Genomic DNA, 15,276 nt, shown 5'->3' with positions numbered 1-15,276 from the left:
TACAGTAACTATTTATAGCAACTCAGAGATTTCTGTGCCCCCTCCACCCCAATCCCCTGCCACATTGATTCTAGGTACACGTTTCCACTGGCCATCTAAAAATATTTATAAGCCTTGTTTTCACAAATTAAAACCAGGTATGTAGGCAAAGGGATTTAAGTTCCAGTACCTCACAATGCAAGTTCAAGGCTTAAGGACTGATAGACTGAGACAGACGTCAGGGGAGAAGAAGAATGGTTCCCCTCCTATAGCTCCCCCAAAATCAACTCCTAATCAGTCCCTTTCTCTGCCTGCTCACCCTTAGCTCCCTTCCCCCTTTCTCCTTCAAATTATTCCTCCTGTTTTGTTAGCCCCATGCACCTCTTCCCACTATTTCCCTCATATCAACCCCTTGGTCCTGCACTTCCTTCTTTCCTTTCTGAAGCTGTCTCCCCACTTCCTGGCCACTCTTTCTCTCCCGGTTCCCATCAGCAATCTCAGGACTCCCCAGCACAGCATCAACACATTTTAAGGCTTGTGACATCAAATTTATGTACATCAAGTGTATGTATATTTTGTTGAGTGTAAACAGATGGAGTTGATGTTCATAAGGATTTGGACACTTTACTCTAATTATTACATTTCAGTGGGAAGTTACTGTACAGAAATTGTTACATTTCCTATCTTCAACAGTGACCCAGTTCAAAATTACTCTGTGCAATCTCCTGCCATTACAGATCCTCCCCAGCTTATGAATAACTGCCATATGTATATTGGGAGATCTGCGGGATGGAGTTGCCGACTGTTTCAGGGCTGCAGGCATCTTCTGCGAGTGGAAATAAAAAGGGCCTTTTCTGGTTGGCTGCCAGTGACCTGTGGTGCTCCTCAGGGATCAGTATTGGGACAGCTACTTTTCACATTGTTTGTCAATGATTTGGATAATGGAATCTATGGCTTTGTGGCAAAGATTGCAGATGATACAAAGATCGGTAGAGGGGTATGTATGCTGAGGATACAAGGCGATTGCAGCAAGACTTAAACAAATCGGAAGAAAGGGCAAAAATGTGGCAGATGGAATACAGCGTTGGGAAATGTATGACAATGCATTTTGGTAGTCAGGCCACACTTGGAGTATTGTCAACAGTTTTGGTCTCAGAAAGGATGTGTTGTCATTGGAGAGAGTTCAGAGGAGGTTCATGAGGATGATTCTGGGAATGAAGGGGTTAACATACAAGGAGCATTTGGAATTTAGAAGAATGTGGGGGGGGAGGAATCTCATTGAAATCTATCAAATATTGAAAGGACTGGATAAGGTGGATGTGGAGGGGATGTTTCCTGTGGTAGGGATATCCAGAACTAGAGGGCACAGCATCAAAATTGAGGGCGACCTTTTAGAACAGAGGTAAGGAGAATTTTTTTTTAGCCAGAGAGTGGTAAATCTGTGGAATGCTCTGCCACAGACTGTGGTGAAGGCCAGGTCCTTGGGTATACATAAAGTGGAAGTTGATAGTTTCCTGATTGGTCAGGGCATCAAAGGATATGGCAAGAAATCAGGTGTATGGAGTTGAGTGGGATCTGGGATCAGCCATGATGGAATGGTGGAGCAGACTGGATGGGCTGAATGGCCTAATTCTGCTCTCATGTCCCATAAGTAACCCATTTGTTCCTACCTACATATACCTGCTATGCACATCTTTTTTATTCTTAACCAGGCCTCAATATCTCTTGAAATCTAAGGTTCCTTACACCTGTTATCTTTACCTTTTATTCTGACAGGCACAAACAAAGTTGTACTCTCAAAATATCACTTTTGAAGGCCACCCACTTTTGAAGCATATTTTAGCGAGAAAACAGCCCATCCCAATCCACACTTGCCAGATCCTTTCTGATGCCATCAAATTGATCTTTCTCCAATTTTGAATCTCAAACCAAGGGCCAAACCTATCTTTTTGCACATTTACTTTAAAGCTAATGGCATTCGAGGTCCTTACACATCTGGAGAAGAAGGATGCTTATGTGAGAATGCTGCTCTTGGACTACAGTTCAGCATTCAAAACCATAGTTCCATCCCGGCTCGACAAGAAGCTCAGAGACCTCGGCCTTCACCCTGCCTTGAGCAGCTGGATCCTGGACTTCCTATCAGATCGCCAGCAGGTTGTAAGAGTGGGCTCCCTCACCTCCAACCCTCTGACTCTCAATACAGGAGCCCCTCAGGGCTGCGTACCGAGTCCCCTCCTTTACTCCCTGTATACCCATGACTGTATCGCCACCCACAGCTCCAATCTGCTAAAGAAATTTGCCGACGACACTACATTGATTGGCCTAATCTCAAACAATAATGAAGTGGTCTACAGGGAAGAAATCATCTCTCTGACACAGTGGTGTCAAGATAACCTCTCTCTCAAAGTCCCAAAAACAAAGCAGCTGGTTGGATTACAGGAGGAATGGAGATGGGCTAACCCCTATTGACATCAATGGATCTCGAGTTGAGAGAGTAAACAACTGCAAGTTCCTAGTTATCCATATCACCAATGGCTCACTTGGTCTGTACACACCAACTGTCTAGTGAAAAAGGCACAACAGCGTCTCTTTCACCTCAGATGGTTGAGGAGGTTTGGTATGGACCCCCAAATCCTAAGAACTTTCTACAGGGGCACAATTAAGAGCATCCTGACTGGCTGCATCACTGCCTGGTATGGGTACCGTACCTCCCTTAATTGCAGGATTCTGCAGACAGCGGTGCAGACAGCCCAGCGCATCTGTAGTTGTGAACTTCCCACGATTCAGGACATTTACAAGGACAGGTTGTAAAATCGGCTGTAGAATCATTGGGGACCCAAGCCATCCCAACAGGCTCCGGGACAGCTTCTTCCACCAGGCCATCAGACTGATGAACTCACGCTGATCTGAATTACATCGACTGTTCTATTATAAGTTACTATGATTGCCCTTTGCACATTTAGATGGAGACATAATGTAAAGATTTTTACTCCTCATGTATGTGAGGGATATAAGAAATAAAGTTAATTCAATTCAATACTGAATGCAAAGTGTTTCTCTACATAAACTTCTATCACCAGCCCTGTCTCATTCCCTATTAGTAGATCAAGTGTCATACATGCTCTTGTTGCGACTTCTATGAATGATTAAGGCAACTTTCTTGAATACATTTGACAAACTTTACCCCATCTTGTCCTTTTACAGTATAGGAGTCCTACTTAATAGATGGAAAGTTATGAATCACCTACTATTGCAACGTTATCTTCTTGCAACAGACTGTGATCTCTGCAAATTTGTTCCTCTAAATCTCTCGGACTGTTGGGTGGTCTGTAATATAGCCCTTTTAACATGGTCATACCTCCCCCAGTTCCACTAATAAAGCCTCACTTGACGAGTTCTCCAGTCGGTCCTGACTGAGCACTGCCGTGACATTTTTCCCTGACTAGTAAGACCACTCCTCCTCCTTTAATCCATGCCACTCTGTCATGTCCAGAACAACGGAACCCGGGAATACTGAGCTGCCAGTTCTGTCCCTCCTGCAACTAAGTCTCACAAAGAGCTATAATATCATACTCCAGGAGTTGAATATCCCAATACAAGTACTTAAAAACAGGAGCAAATCAAATGGAGTTTCTGAATGTCGAAGAAGCACCAGTCCACACACATCACTCCAATGTACACGTGTGTGTACAGATGTCACCACAAACACAGATTGGGCAGTATAGCAGTTAATGTAACACTTTGATCCAGGTTTAATTCCCACCACTATAACCATATAACCATATAACAATCACAGCACGGAAACAGGCTATCTTGGCCCTCCTAGTCCGTGCCGAACTATCTGTAAGGAGTCTGGACATTCTACCCTTAACCACGATTTTTTCCTCTGGGTAATCCAATTTCTTCACACATTCCAAAGATGTACAATTTAGGGTTAGTGAGTTATGGGCACACTACGGAGGTGTTACAAGAATGGCAACTCTTGCAGGCTGCCCCCCAGAACATCCTCAGACTGTGTGGTCATCAGCACAAACAATCCCTTTCACTGATTGGACGTATGTATGACAAATAAAGCTAATCCTTAGCACACACTACACTTGCACACCTCACACACAGTGACATGTTATGCACATGATATGAAACTTACTTATTCTGAGAATTTCCAAACAGTCCGAAGGGATCCCCAGATCCTCCCCCGTCGCCGGTGAAGATGTACAAGTACCCATCGTCTCCAAAGAGGAGCTGCCCCCCATTGTGATTTGAAGCAGGTTCCACCACCTCCAGGATCACCCTGAGGAGTTAAGAATTCACGTTAGGTTGCAATAGAGTTAATGAAAGGAAAGTCCCAGAAGGTTGCAATCGCATTAGGGTGCTTCAAATACATTGGCTGATACCCCTCCCTTTCCCCAGCAACAACACCCCCCCCCCCCCCCCCCACTCAAACACATGTTTCAGAAAATGTCCACCATTCTGTGACTGGAACTGGGGATGGTACTGCAGCAAAGGTGAGTGTGTGTGGAATTGTATCCCAGAGAAAACAACCAGGAACTGTACTGCAACGGATGTCCAATGTTCTGGGACCTCCAAGTTCCATACAGCACACCAGCTACTGTTGATTATAACCTCAGCAAATTTGTCAATGTGATTTCCTTTCCATGAATCCCTATTAACTCTTCCTAAATTATTATTAACACTCCCAGCACTTTCTCAACTACTGAGGACTATTTTCCTGACTATTCTGAAGATCAATATCTGTAGAATCAAAAACTAGAGGTCATAGATTTAAGGTGAAAGGAAAAATTTTAAAGGGACCCGAGGGTCAATTTTATCTTGCACTGTCCCCTCTAAGCTATGCGGGTGCACAGCCACACAGTAAAAATGCTCCTGTGCACATAGCCTCCATCGTCATGCAGCTGGAATTTTCTTTAACATGATGTTAATATAATTCTGAATTCTATGTTAATATGATTGTGAAATACCCTGTAATTAACTGTGCTAATGAATATAATCCACAAATTTTCTAAATAATAAACATACTGCAACCTTTGAAACATTTTACAGCTTCAATGTATTTACATTATCGGTGTTTTAAGTTACAACCCTTCCACAAATTGTAACAATACACACGGAATGGAAGTCAGTAGCTCATTGTTAATAAACCACTGACACCACCTACAGAAAAACATTTTAAGTGTGCGCAGTTTTCAATCTGTGTAAAAATGTTTAATCTGCTCAGACAATGGTTGGTCTGCAGAGCTGTAGAAACAAATTAGGCGGAACGTTAGGCGTATGGAACTGCCAAAGGTAAAGGCAAGGTCAAAAGATAATTTGACAGGTACACAGATCAGAAAATTAGAGCGATATGGATCAAATGTTGGCCTTCTTTTACACATTGGTTTGTTTGTCAGTCTTTGTGTGTAGTTTTTCACTGATTCTATTGTATTTCTTTGTTCTTCTATGAATGCCCACAGGAAAATTAATGTGACAAAAATGTACTCTGATAATAACTTGGGTCAACACAGTTAGCACAACACTTTACAGAACCAGCGACCCAGGTTCAATCCCCATCACTGCCTTAAGGATTTTGTATGTTCTCCCGTCATCATATGGATTCCATCTGGTGCTCCGGTTTCAAAGACCATACTGGTTGGTAGGTTCATTGTTGTCCTGTGATTACGCCAGGATTAAAGTCCTGGGCAGTAATGCTCAAAGGGCCAGAAGGGGATACTCTGTGCTGTATATCAATAAATAAGTATATAAACCACTTTGAAATGTGGGTAAACAAGACTAACTTAGACAGGCATCTTGAACGGAATAGACATTGAATTGAAGAAACTGTTCCCACGGTCTAAGACTGTGAAACTTAACATGTGGCTTTAGATTATAAAGCATATGAGCAGACTTGGGCCAACTGACCATCAAGTCTGCTTCACAATTTCATTAAACGGCTGACCTATTTCCCTTTCAAGCCCATTCTTCTGCCTTCAAGAGGATGGCAAATGGTATGGTTGCCTTTTTTTATTTAACAAGACAATCTGAGTACAAAATTAGATGCCTTGTTTCACATTTTACAGTTGAGACCACATCTGGGAAGTTGCAGATAGCTCTGGTTCCCCTGCTAAATGGAAGATACACTTGGAATACAGGGCTGTGTTGTGAAAGGTCACTGGACACATTCCTGGGATGACAGGTCCATCTTATGAAGAGCAAGCAAGCAGACTGGGCTTGTACCCTTGAGAAAGAGGTGTTTGTATTGAAATCAAATTTCTAAATTCAAAGTAAAATTTATTATCAGAGTACATACACGTCAGCCACTTACAACCCTGAGATTCTTTTTCTACAGGCATACTTAGCAAATCTATAGAACAGTAACTGGAAACAGGATCAGGAACTATAAACGAACTGTGCAAATACAGATAATAAATAAATAGCAACAAATAACAGGCATGAAATAACAAGATAAAAAGGCCCTTAAATGAGTGCAGTTATCCCCTTTTGTTGGTGAGTCTGCTGGTTAAGTGGTAGTAACTGTTCTTGAACCTGGTGGTGTGAGTCCTGAGGCTCCTGTATCTTCTACCTAATGGCAACAGTGAGAAAAGAGCATGACCTGGGTGGTGATGATCTTTGATGATGGATCTACTGTTCTACAGCAGTGTTTCGCATAGATATGCTCAATCGTTGGGAGGGTTTTATCCGTGATGTACTGGGCCAAATCCATTGCCTTTTGTAGAAATGTTCGAAATCCTCAAGAAGTTTGAGGAGGGTAGATGTGAATTCCCCACTGACAGCCACTGTGAATCAGTGTCCCAGTGATAGTTAGCATCGGTGGAACCCCAGTGACATCATGTACCCAGAGATATACAGACAGTCAGCAGGTACAGAACCTGCAGTGAATAATGGTCACTATAAAACTGTACCCCAGTAACAGTTACATGTAACCTCTCATCATGTCTGGTGGCAGTCAGTGTATGTGGAACCTGTAACTTCATCTGTGATTCCCACCTTTGCTGCTGGGACAGGGTTCCTCCAGGTAAAATCTGAACATGACGGGCTGCCCCTTCCATGGGGGCTTCACCCGTATCCCGGGACCACCACACAACCTCACTCCCCATCCTCCAACCCCAACCCGTATCCCGGGACCACCACACAACCCCACTCCCCATCCTCCAACCCCAACCCGTATACCGGGACCACAACACAACCCCACTCCCCATCCTCCAACCCCACCCCCATCCCCGGGACCACCACACAACCCCACTCCCCATCCTCCAACCCCACCCCCACTCCCCATCCTCCAACCCCACCCCCATCCCCGGGACCACCACACAACCCCACTCCCCATCCTCCAACCCCACCCCCACTCCCCATCCTCCAACCCCACTCCCCATCCTCCAACCCCACCCCCATCCCCGGGACCACCACACAACCCCACTCCCCATCCTCCAACCCCACCCCCATCCCCGGGACCACCACACAACCCCACTCCCCATCCTCCAACCCCACCCCCACTCCCCATCCTCCAACCCCACTCCCCATCCTCCAACCCCACCCCCATCCCCGGGACCACCACACAACCCCACTCCCCATCCTCCAACCCCACCCCCATCCCCGGGACCACCACACAACCCCACTCCCCATCCTCCAACCCCACCCCCACTCCCCATCCTCCAACCCCACCCCCATCCCTGGGACCACCACACAACCCCACTCCCCATCCTCCAACCCCTCCCCACTCCCCATCCTCCAACCCCAACCCCACTCCCCATCCTCCAAACCCAACCCCATCCCTGGGACCACCACACAACCCCACTCCCCATCCTCCAACCCCACCCCCATCCCCCGGACCACAACACAACCCCATTCCCCATCCTCCAAACCCAACCCCATCCCCCGGACCACCACACAACCCCACTCCCCATCCTCCAACCCCACCCCCATCCCCGGGACCACCACACAACCCCACTCCCCATCCTCCAACCCCAACCCGTATACCGGGACCACCACACAACCCCGCTCCCCATCCTCCAACCCCTCCCCACTCCCCATCCTCCAAACCCCTCCCCACTCCCCATCCTCCAACCCCAACCCCACTCCCCATCCTCCAAACCCCTCCCCACTCCCCATCCTCCAACCCCAACCCCACTCCCCATCCTCCAACCCCACCCCCATCCCCGGGACCACCACACAACCTCACTCCCCATCCTCCAACCCCAACCCCACTCCCCATCCTCCAACCCCACCCCCATCCCTGGGACCACCACACAACCCCACTCCCCATCCTCCAACCCCTCCCCACTCCCCATCCTCCAACCCCAACCCCACTCCCCATCCTCCAACCCCACCCCCATCCCCGGGACCACCACACAACCCTACACCCCATCCTCCAACCCCACCCCCATCCCCCGGACCACCACACAACCCCACTCCCCATCCTCCAACCCCTCCTCACTCCCCATCCTCCAACCCCAACCCCACTCCCCATCCTCCAACCCCACCCCCATCCCCGGGACCACCACACAACCCCACTCCCCATCCTCCAACCCCTCCCCCATCCCCCGGACCACCACACAACCCCACTCCCCATCCTCCAACCCCACCCCGTATCCCGGGACCACAACACAACCCCACTCCCCATCCTCCAACCCCAACCCGTATCCCGGGACCACAACACAACCCCACTCCCCATCCTCCAACCCCACCCCCACTCCCCATCCTCCAACCCCACCCCCATCCCCGGGACCACCACACAACCCCACTCTCCATCCTCCAACCCCACCCCCATCCCCCGGACCACCACACAACCCCACTCCCCATCCTCCAACCCCACCCCCATCCCCGGGACCACCACACAACCCCACTCCCCATCCTCCAACCCCACCCCCACTCCCCATCCTCCAACCCCACCCCCATCCCTGGGACCACCACACAACCCCACTCCCCATCCTCCAACCCCTCCCCACTCCCCATCCTCCAACCCCAACCCCACTCCCCATCCTCCAAACCCAACCCCATCCCTGGGACCACCACACAACCCCACTCCCCATCCTCCAACCCCAACCCGTATACCGGGACCACCACACAACCCCGCTCCCCATCCTCCAACCCCTCCCCACTCCCCATCCTCCAAACCCCTCCCCACTCCCCATCCTCCAACCCCAACCCCACTCCCCATCCTCCAAACCCCTCCCCACTCCCCATCCTCCAACCCCAACCCCACTCCCCATCCTCCAACCCCACCCCCATCCCCGGGACCACCACACAACCTCACTCCCCATCCTCCAACCCCAACCCCACTCCCCATCCTCCAACCCCACCCCCATCCCTGGGACCACCACACAACCCCACTCCCCATCCTCCAACCCCTCCCCACTCCCCATCCTCCAACCCCAACCCCACTCCCCATCCTCCAACCCCACCCCCATCCCCGGGACCACCACACAACCCTACACCCCATCCTCCAACCCCACCCCCATCCCCCGGACCACCACACAACCCCACTCCCCATCCTCCAACCCCTCCCCACTCCCCATCCTCCAACCCCAACCCCACTCCCCATCCTCCAACCCCACCCCCATCCCCGGGACCACCACACAACCCCACTCCCCATCCTCCAACCCCTCCCCCATCCCCCGGACCACCACACAACCCCACTCCCCATCCTCCAACCCCACCCCGTATCCCGGGACCACAACACAACCCCACTCCCCATCCTCCAACCCCAACCCGTATCCCGGGACCACAACACAACCCCACTCCCCATCCTCCAACCCCACCCCCACTCCCCATCCTCCAACCCCACCCCCATCCCCGGGACCACCACACAACCCCACTCTCCATCCTCCAACCCCACCCCCATCCCTCGGACCACCACACAACCCCACTCTCCATCCTCCAACCCCACCCCCATCCCCCGGACCACAACCCCAACCCCACTCCCCATCCTCCAACCCCACCCCCATCCCCGGGACCACCACACAACCCCACTCCCCATCCTCCAACCCCTCCCCACTCCCCATCCTCCAACCCCACCCCATCCCCGGGACCACAACACAACCCCACTCCCCATCCTCCAACCCCTCCCCACTCCCCATCCTCCAACCCCAACCCCACTCCCCATCCTCCAACCCCAACCCCATCCCCGGGACCACAACACAACCCCACTCCCCATCCTCCAACCCCTCCCCACTCCCCATCCTCCAACCCCAACCCCACTCCCCATCCTCCAAACCCACCCCCATCCCTGGGACCACCACACAACCCCACTCTCCATCCTCCAACCCCACCCCCATCCCCGGGACCACCACACAACCCCACTCTCCATCCTCCAACCCCACCCCCATCCCTGGGACCACCACACAACCCCACTCTCCATCCTCCAACCCCACCCCCATCCCCGGGACCACCACACAACCCCACTCCCCATCCTCCAACCCCAACCCCACTCCCCATCCTCCAAACCCACCCCCATCCCCGGGACCACCACACAACCCTACTCTCCATCCTCCAACCCCACCCCCGGGACCACCACACAACCTCACTCCCCATCCTCCAACCCCTCCCCACTCCCCATCCTCCAACCCCAACCCCACTCCCCATCCTCCAAACCCACCCCCATCCCTGGGACCACCACACAACCCCACTCTCCATCCTCCAACCCCACCCCCATCCCTGGGACCACCACACAACCCCACTCTCCATCCTCCAACCCCACCCCCATCCCTGGGACCACCACACAACCCCACTCTCCATCCTCCAACCCCACCCCCATCCCCGGGACCACCACACAACCCCACTCCCCATCCTCCAACCCCAACCCCACTCCCCATCCTCCAAACCCACCCCCATCCCCGGGACCACCACACAACCCTACTCTCCATCCTCCAACCCCACCCCCGGGACCACCACACAACCTCACTCCCCATCCTCCAACCCCTCCCCCATCCCCCGGACCACAACACAACCCCACTCCCCATCCTCCAACCCCAACCCCATCCCAGGGACCACCACACAACCCCACTCCCATCCTCCAACCCCAACCCCACTCCCATCCTCCAACCCCAACCTCACTCCCCATCCTCCAACCCCTCCCCACTCCACATCCTCCAACCCCACCCCCATCCCCGGGACCACCACACAACCCCACTCCCCATCCTCCAACCCCACCCCACTCCCCATCCTCCAACCCCACCCCATCCCCGGGACCACCACACAACCCCACTCCCCATCCTCCAACCCCACCCCCATCCCCGGGACCACCACACAACCTCACTCCCCATCCTCCAACCCCTCCCCACTCCCCATCCTCCAACCCCACCCCCATCCCTGGGACCACCACACAACCCCACTCCCCATCCTCCAACCCCACCCCCATCCTCCAACCCCAACCCCATCCCCGGGACCACCACACAACCCCACTCCCCATCCTCCAACCCCAACCCGTATCCCGGGACCACAACACAACCCTACACCCCATCCTCCAACCCCAACCCCATCCCCGGGACCACAACACAACCCCACTCCCCATCCTCCAACCCCAACCCCATCCCCGGGACCACAACACAACCCCACTCCCCATCCTCCAACCCCACCCCCATCCCCGGGACCACCACACAACCCCACTCCCCATCCTCCAACCCCAACCCCGTATCCCGGGACCACCACACAACCCCACTCCCCATCCTCCAACCCCACCCCCATCCCCGGGACCACCACACAACCCTACTCTCCATCCTGCAACCCCAACCCGTATCACGGGACCACCACACAACCCCGCTCCCCATCCTCCAACCCCAACCCGTATCCCGGGACCACCACACAACCTCACTCCCCATCCTCCAACCCCAACCCCATCCCCGGGACCACAACACAACCCCACTCCCCATCCTCCAACCCCAACCCGTATCCCGGGACCACAACACAACCCCACTCCCCATCCTCCAACCCCACCCCCATCCCCGGGACCACCACACAACCCCACTCCCCATCCTCCAACCCCAACCCCACTCCCCATCCTCCAACCCCACCCCCATCCCTGGGACCACCACACAACCCTACTCTCCATCCTCCAACCCCAACCCCGTATCCCGGGACCACAACACAACCCCACTCCCCATCCTCCAACCCCAACCCCGTATCCCGGGACCACCACACAACCCCACTCCCCATCCTCCAACCCCACCCCCATCCCCGGGACCACCACACAACCCTACTCTTCATCCTCCAACCCCAACCCGTATCACGGGACCACCACACAACCCCGCTCCCCATCCTCCAACCCCACCCCCATCCCCGGGACCACCACACAACCTCACTCCCCATCCTCCAACCCCAACCCGTATCCCGGGACCACCACACAACCTCACTCCCCATCCTCCAACCCCAACCCCGTATCCCGGGACCACCACACAACCCCACTCCCCATCCTCCAACCCCACCCCCATCCCCGGGACCACCACACAACCCCACTCTCCATCCTCCAACCCCACCCCCATCCCCGGGACCACCACACAACCCCACTCCCCATCCTCCAACCCCAACCCCACTCCCCATCCTCCAACCCCACCCCCATCCCTGGGACCACCACACAACCCCACTCCCCATCCTCCAACCCCAACCCGTATCCCGGGACCACAACACAACCCCACTCCCCATCCTCCAACCCCAACCCCGTATCCCGGGACCACCACACAACCCCACTCCCCATCCTCCAACCCCACCCCCATCCCCGGGACCACCACACAACCCCACTCTCCATCCTCCAACCCCACCCCCATCCCCGGGACCACCACACAACCCCACTCCCCATCCTCCAACCCCACCCCACTCCCCATCCTCCAAACCCTCCCCACTCCCCATCCTCCAACCCCAACCCGTATCACGGGACCACCACACAACCCTACTCTCCATCCTCCAACCCCACCCCCATCCCCGGGACCACCACACAACCCCACTCTCCATCCTCCAACCCCACCCCCATCCCCGGGACCACCACACAACCCCACTCCCCATCCTCCAACCCCAACCCCACTCCCCATCCTCCAACCCCACCCCCATCCCTGGGACCACCACACAACCCCACTCCCCATCCTCCAACCCCACCCCCATCCCCGGGACCACCACACAACCCCACTCCCCATACTCCAACCCCACCTGCATCTCAGGGACCCCCACCACCCTCACTCCTGAGGGGTGCACCTCAGCCACATCCCCGGGACAGCCACCGCACCCACCTCTCCGACGTGGGGTCTAGCGCGTTCATGTTGTCAGGCAGCAGGCGGAACTCTCCGATGCGGATCCTCTCCTCTTTGCGGGCGTACACCGAGTAGTAGACGTAGACCTTGCCGTTGCGCCTGAAGTCGGGATGGAAGGCGAGACCCAGGAAGCCGCGCTCGTCGCCCAGCCACGGCGAGGTGAGCACGGCCTCGGTCAGGTTGAGGAAGGGCCGGCCGAGGCGGGAGCCGTCCGGCAGGTAGGCCCACACCAGGCCCAGCTGCTCGGCCACGAACAGGCGGTGGGTCCCGTCGCCGGCGGTCGCCATGGCGACCGGGTTCCGCAGCCCGTTGGCCACCTCGCGCAGGCACAGCTGCAGGCAGCCGCTCGAGTCCGTGCGCGCGTCCCCCAGCGCGGCGCCGGGCCGCGCGCTCCGCAGCACGTTCGGGTAGCAGTACTCGGGGTCGCGCAGCTCGAGGAGGCCGCAGAAGGCGTCCCGGTCGGGCTCGGGCTCGAGCGCCTGCGCCTGCGCGCCGCCCTGGGTCAGCAGGCTGAGGGCCGAGCGGCACTGCCGCCAGAAGGCGGTGCAGTAGCCGGCGCACAGGCCCGGCAGCTGGCGGACCGGCGTGTTGGCGTCCTCCGCGTCGTACAGGTGGGCGGCGAACGGAGAGCACCGCTGCAGAGGGAGGGTGGATGAGGGGTGATGTTGGGGGAGCGGTGGTGCGGTGAGGTGGGAAGGGTTGGGTGAGGAGTGATGAGTTTGGGATGTTGGGGGAGCGGTGGTGCGGTGAGGTGGGAAGGGTGTGGTGAGGAGTGAAGAGTTTGGGATGTTGGGGGTGCGGTGGTGCGGTGAGGTGGGAAGGGTTGGGTGAGGAGTGAAGAGTTTGGGATGTTGGGGGAGTGGTGAGGTGGGAAGGGTGGGGTGAGGAGTGAAGAGTTTGGGATGTTGAGGGCGCGGTGGTGCGGTGAGGTGGGAAGGGTGGGGTGAGGAGTGAAGAGTTTGGGATGTTGGGGGAGCGGTGGTGCGGTGAGGTGGGAAGGGTTGGGTGAGGAGTGAAGAGTTTGGGATGTTGGGGGAGTGGTGAGGTGGGAAGGGTGGGGTGAGGAGTGAAGAGTTTGGGATGTTGGGGAAGTGGTGAGGTGGGAAGGGTGGGGTGAGGAGTGAAGAGTTTGGGATGTTGAGGGCGCGGTGGTTCGGTGGGGTGGGAAGGGTGGTGTGAGGAGTGAAGAGTTTGGGATGTTGGGGGAGCGGTGGTTCGGTGGGGTGGGAAGGGTGGGGTGAGGAGTGAAGAGTTTGGGATGTTGGGGGAGCGGTGGTGCGGTGAGGTGGGAAGGGTTGGATGAGGAGTGAAGAGTTTGGGATGTTGGGGGAGCGGTGGTTCGGTGGGGTAGGAAGGGTGGGGTGAGGAGTGAAGAGTTTGGGAAGTTGGGGGAGCGGTGGTGCGGTGAGGTGGGAAAGGTGGGGTGAGGAGTGAAGAGTTTGGGATGTTGGGGGAGAGGTGGTTCGGTGGGGTGGGAAGGGTGGTGTGAGGAGTGAAGAGATTGGGATGTTGGGGGAGCGGTGGTGCGGTCAGGTGGGAAGGGTGGGGTGAGGAGTGAAGAGTTTGGGATGTTGGGGGAGCGGTGGTTCGGTGGGGTGGGAAGGGTGGGGTGAGGAGTGAAGAGTTTGGGATGTTGGGGGAGCGGTGGTGCGGTGAGGTGGGAAGGGTGTGGTGAGGAGTGAAGAGTTTGGGATGTTGGGGGAGCGGTGGTTCGGTGGGGTGGGAAGGGTGGGGTGAGGAGTGAAGAGTTTGGGAAGTTGGGGGAGCGGTGGTGCGGTGAGGTGGGAAAGGTGGGGTGAGGAGTGAAGAGTTTGGGATGTTGGGGGAGAGGTGGTTCGGTGGGGTGGGAAGGGTGGTGTGAGGAGTGAAGAGATTGGGATGTTGGGGGAGCGGTGGTGCGGTCAGGTGGGAAGGGTGGGGTGAGGAGTGAAGAGTTTGGGATGTTGGGGGAGCGGTGGTGCGGTGAAGTGGGAAGGGTGGGGTGAGGAGTGAAGAGATTGGGATGTTGGGGGTGCGGTGGTGCGGTGAGGTGGGAAGGGTGTGGTGA

The 15,276-nt window shown here is 55.2% G+C and overlaps 1 protein-coding gene across 3 annotated transcripts in view; it reads right to left on the bottom strand.

Moving 5' to 3' along the window:
* Positions 1–15,276, bottom strand: part of LOC132381817 (HHIP-like protein 1) — a 105,833-nt gene that overhangs the window by 76,177 nt on the left and 14,380 nt on the right. For all 3 annotated transcript variants that reach the window (XM_059951430.1, XM_059951429.1, XM_059951428.1), the window contains exons 2-3: positions 13,209–13,864; positions 4,127–4,270 (exon numbers count right to left, since the gene is read on the bottom strand). In XM_059951430.1, the coding sequence (XP_059807413.1) occupies positions 4,127–4,270; positions 13,209–13,864 (800 nt within the window). The remainder of the gene's footprint in view (positions 1–4,126; positions 4,271–13,208; positions 13,865–15,276) is intronic.

Source organism: Hypanus sabinus, chromosome 26 (assembly GCF_030144855.1).
Source record: "Hypanus sabinus isolate sHypSab1 chromosome 26, sHypSab1.hap1, whole genome shotgun sequence".
Classification (NCBI taxonomy): domain Eukaryota; kingdom Metazoa; phylum Chordata; class Chondrichthyes; order Myliobatiformes; family Dasyatidae; genus Hypanus; species Hypanus sabinus.
This window is presented reverse-complemented; position numbering and strand designations above follow the sequence as displayed.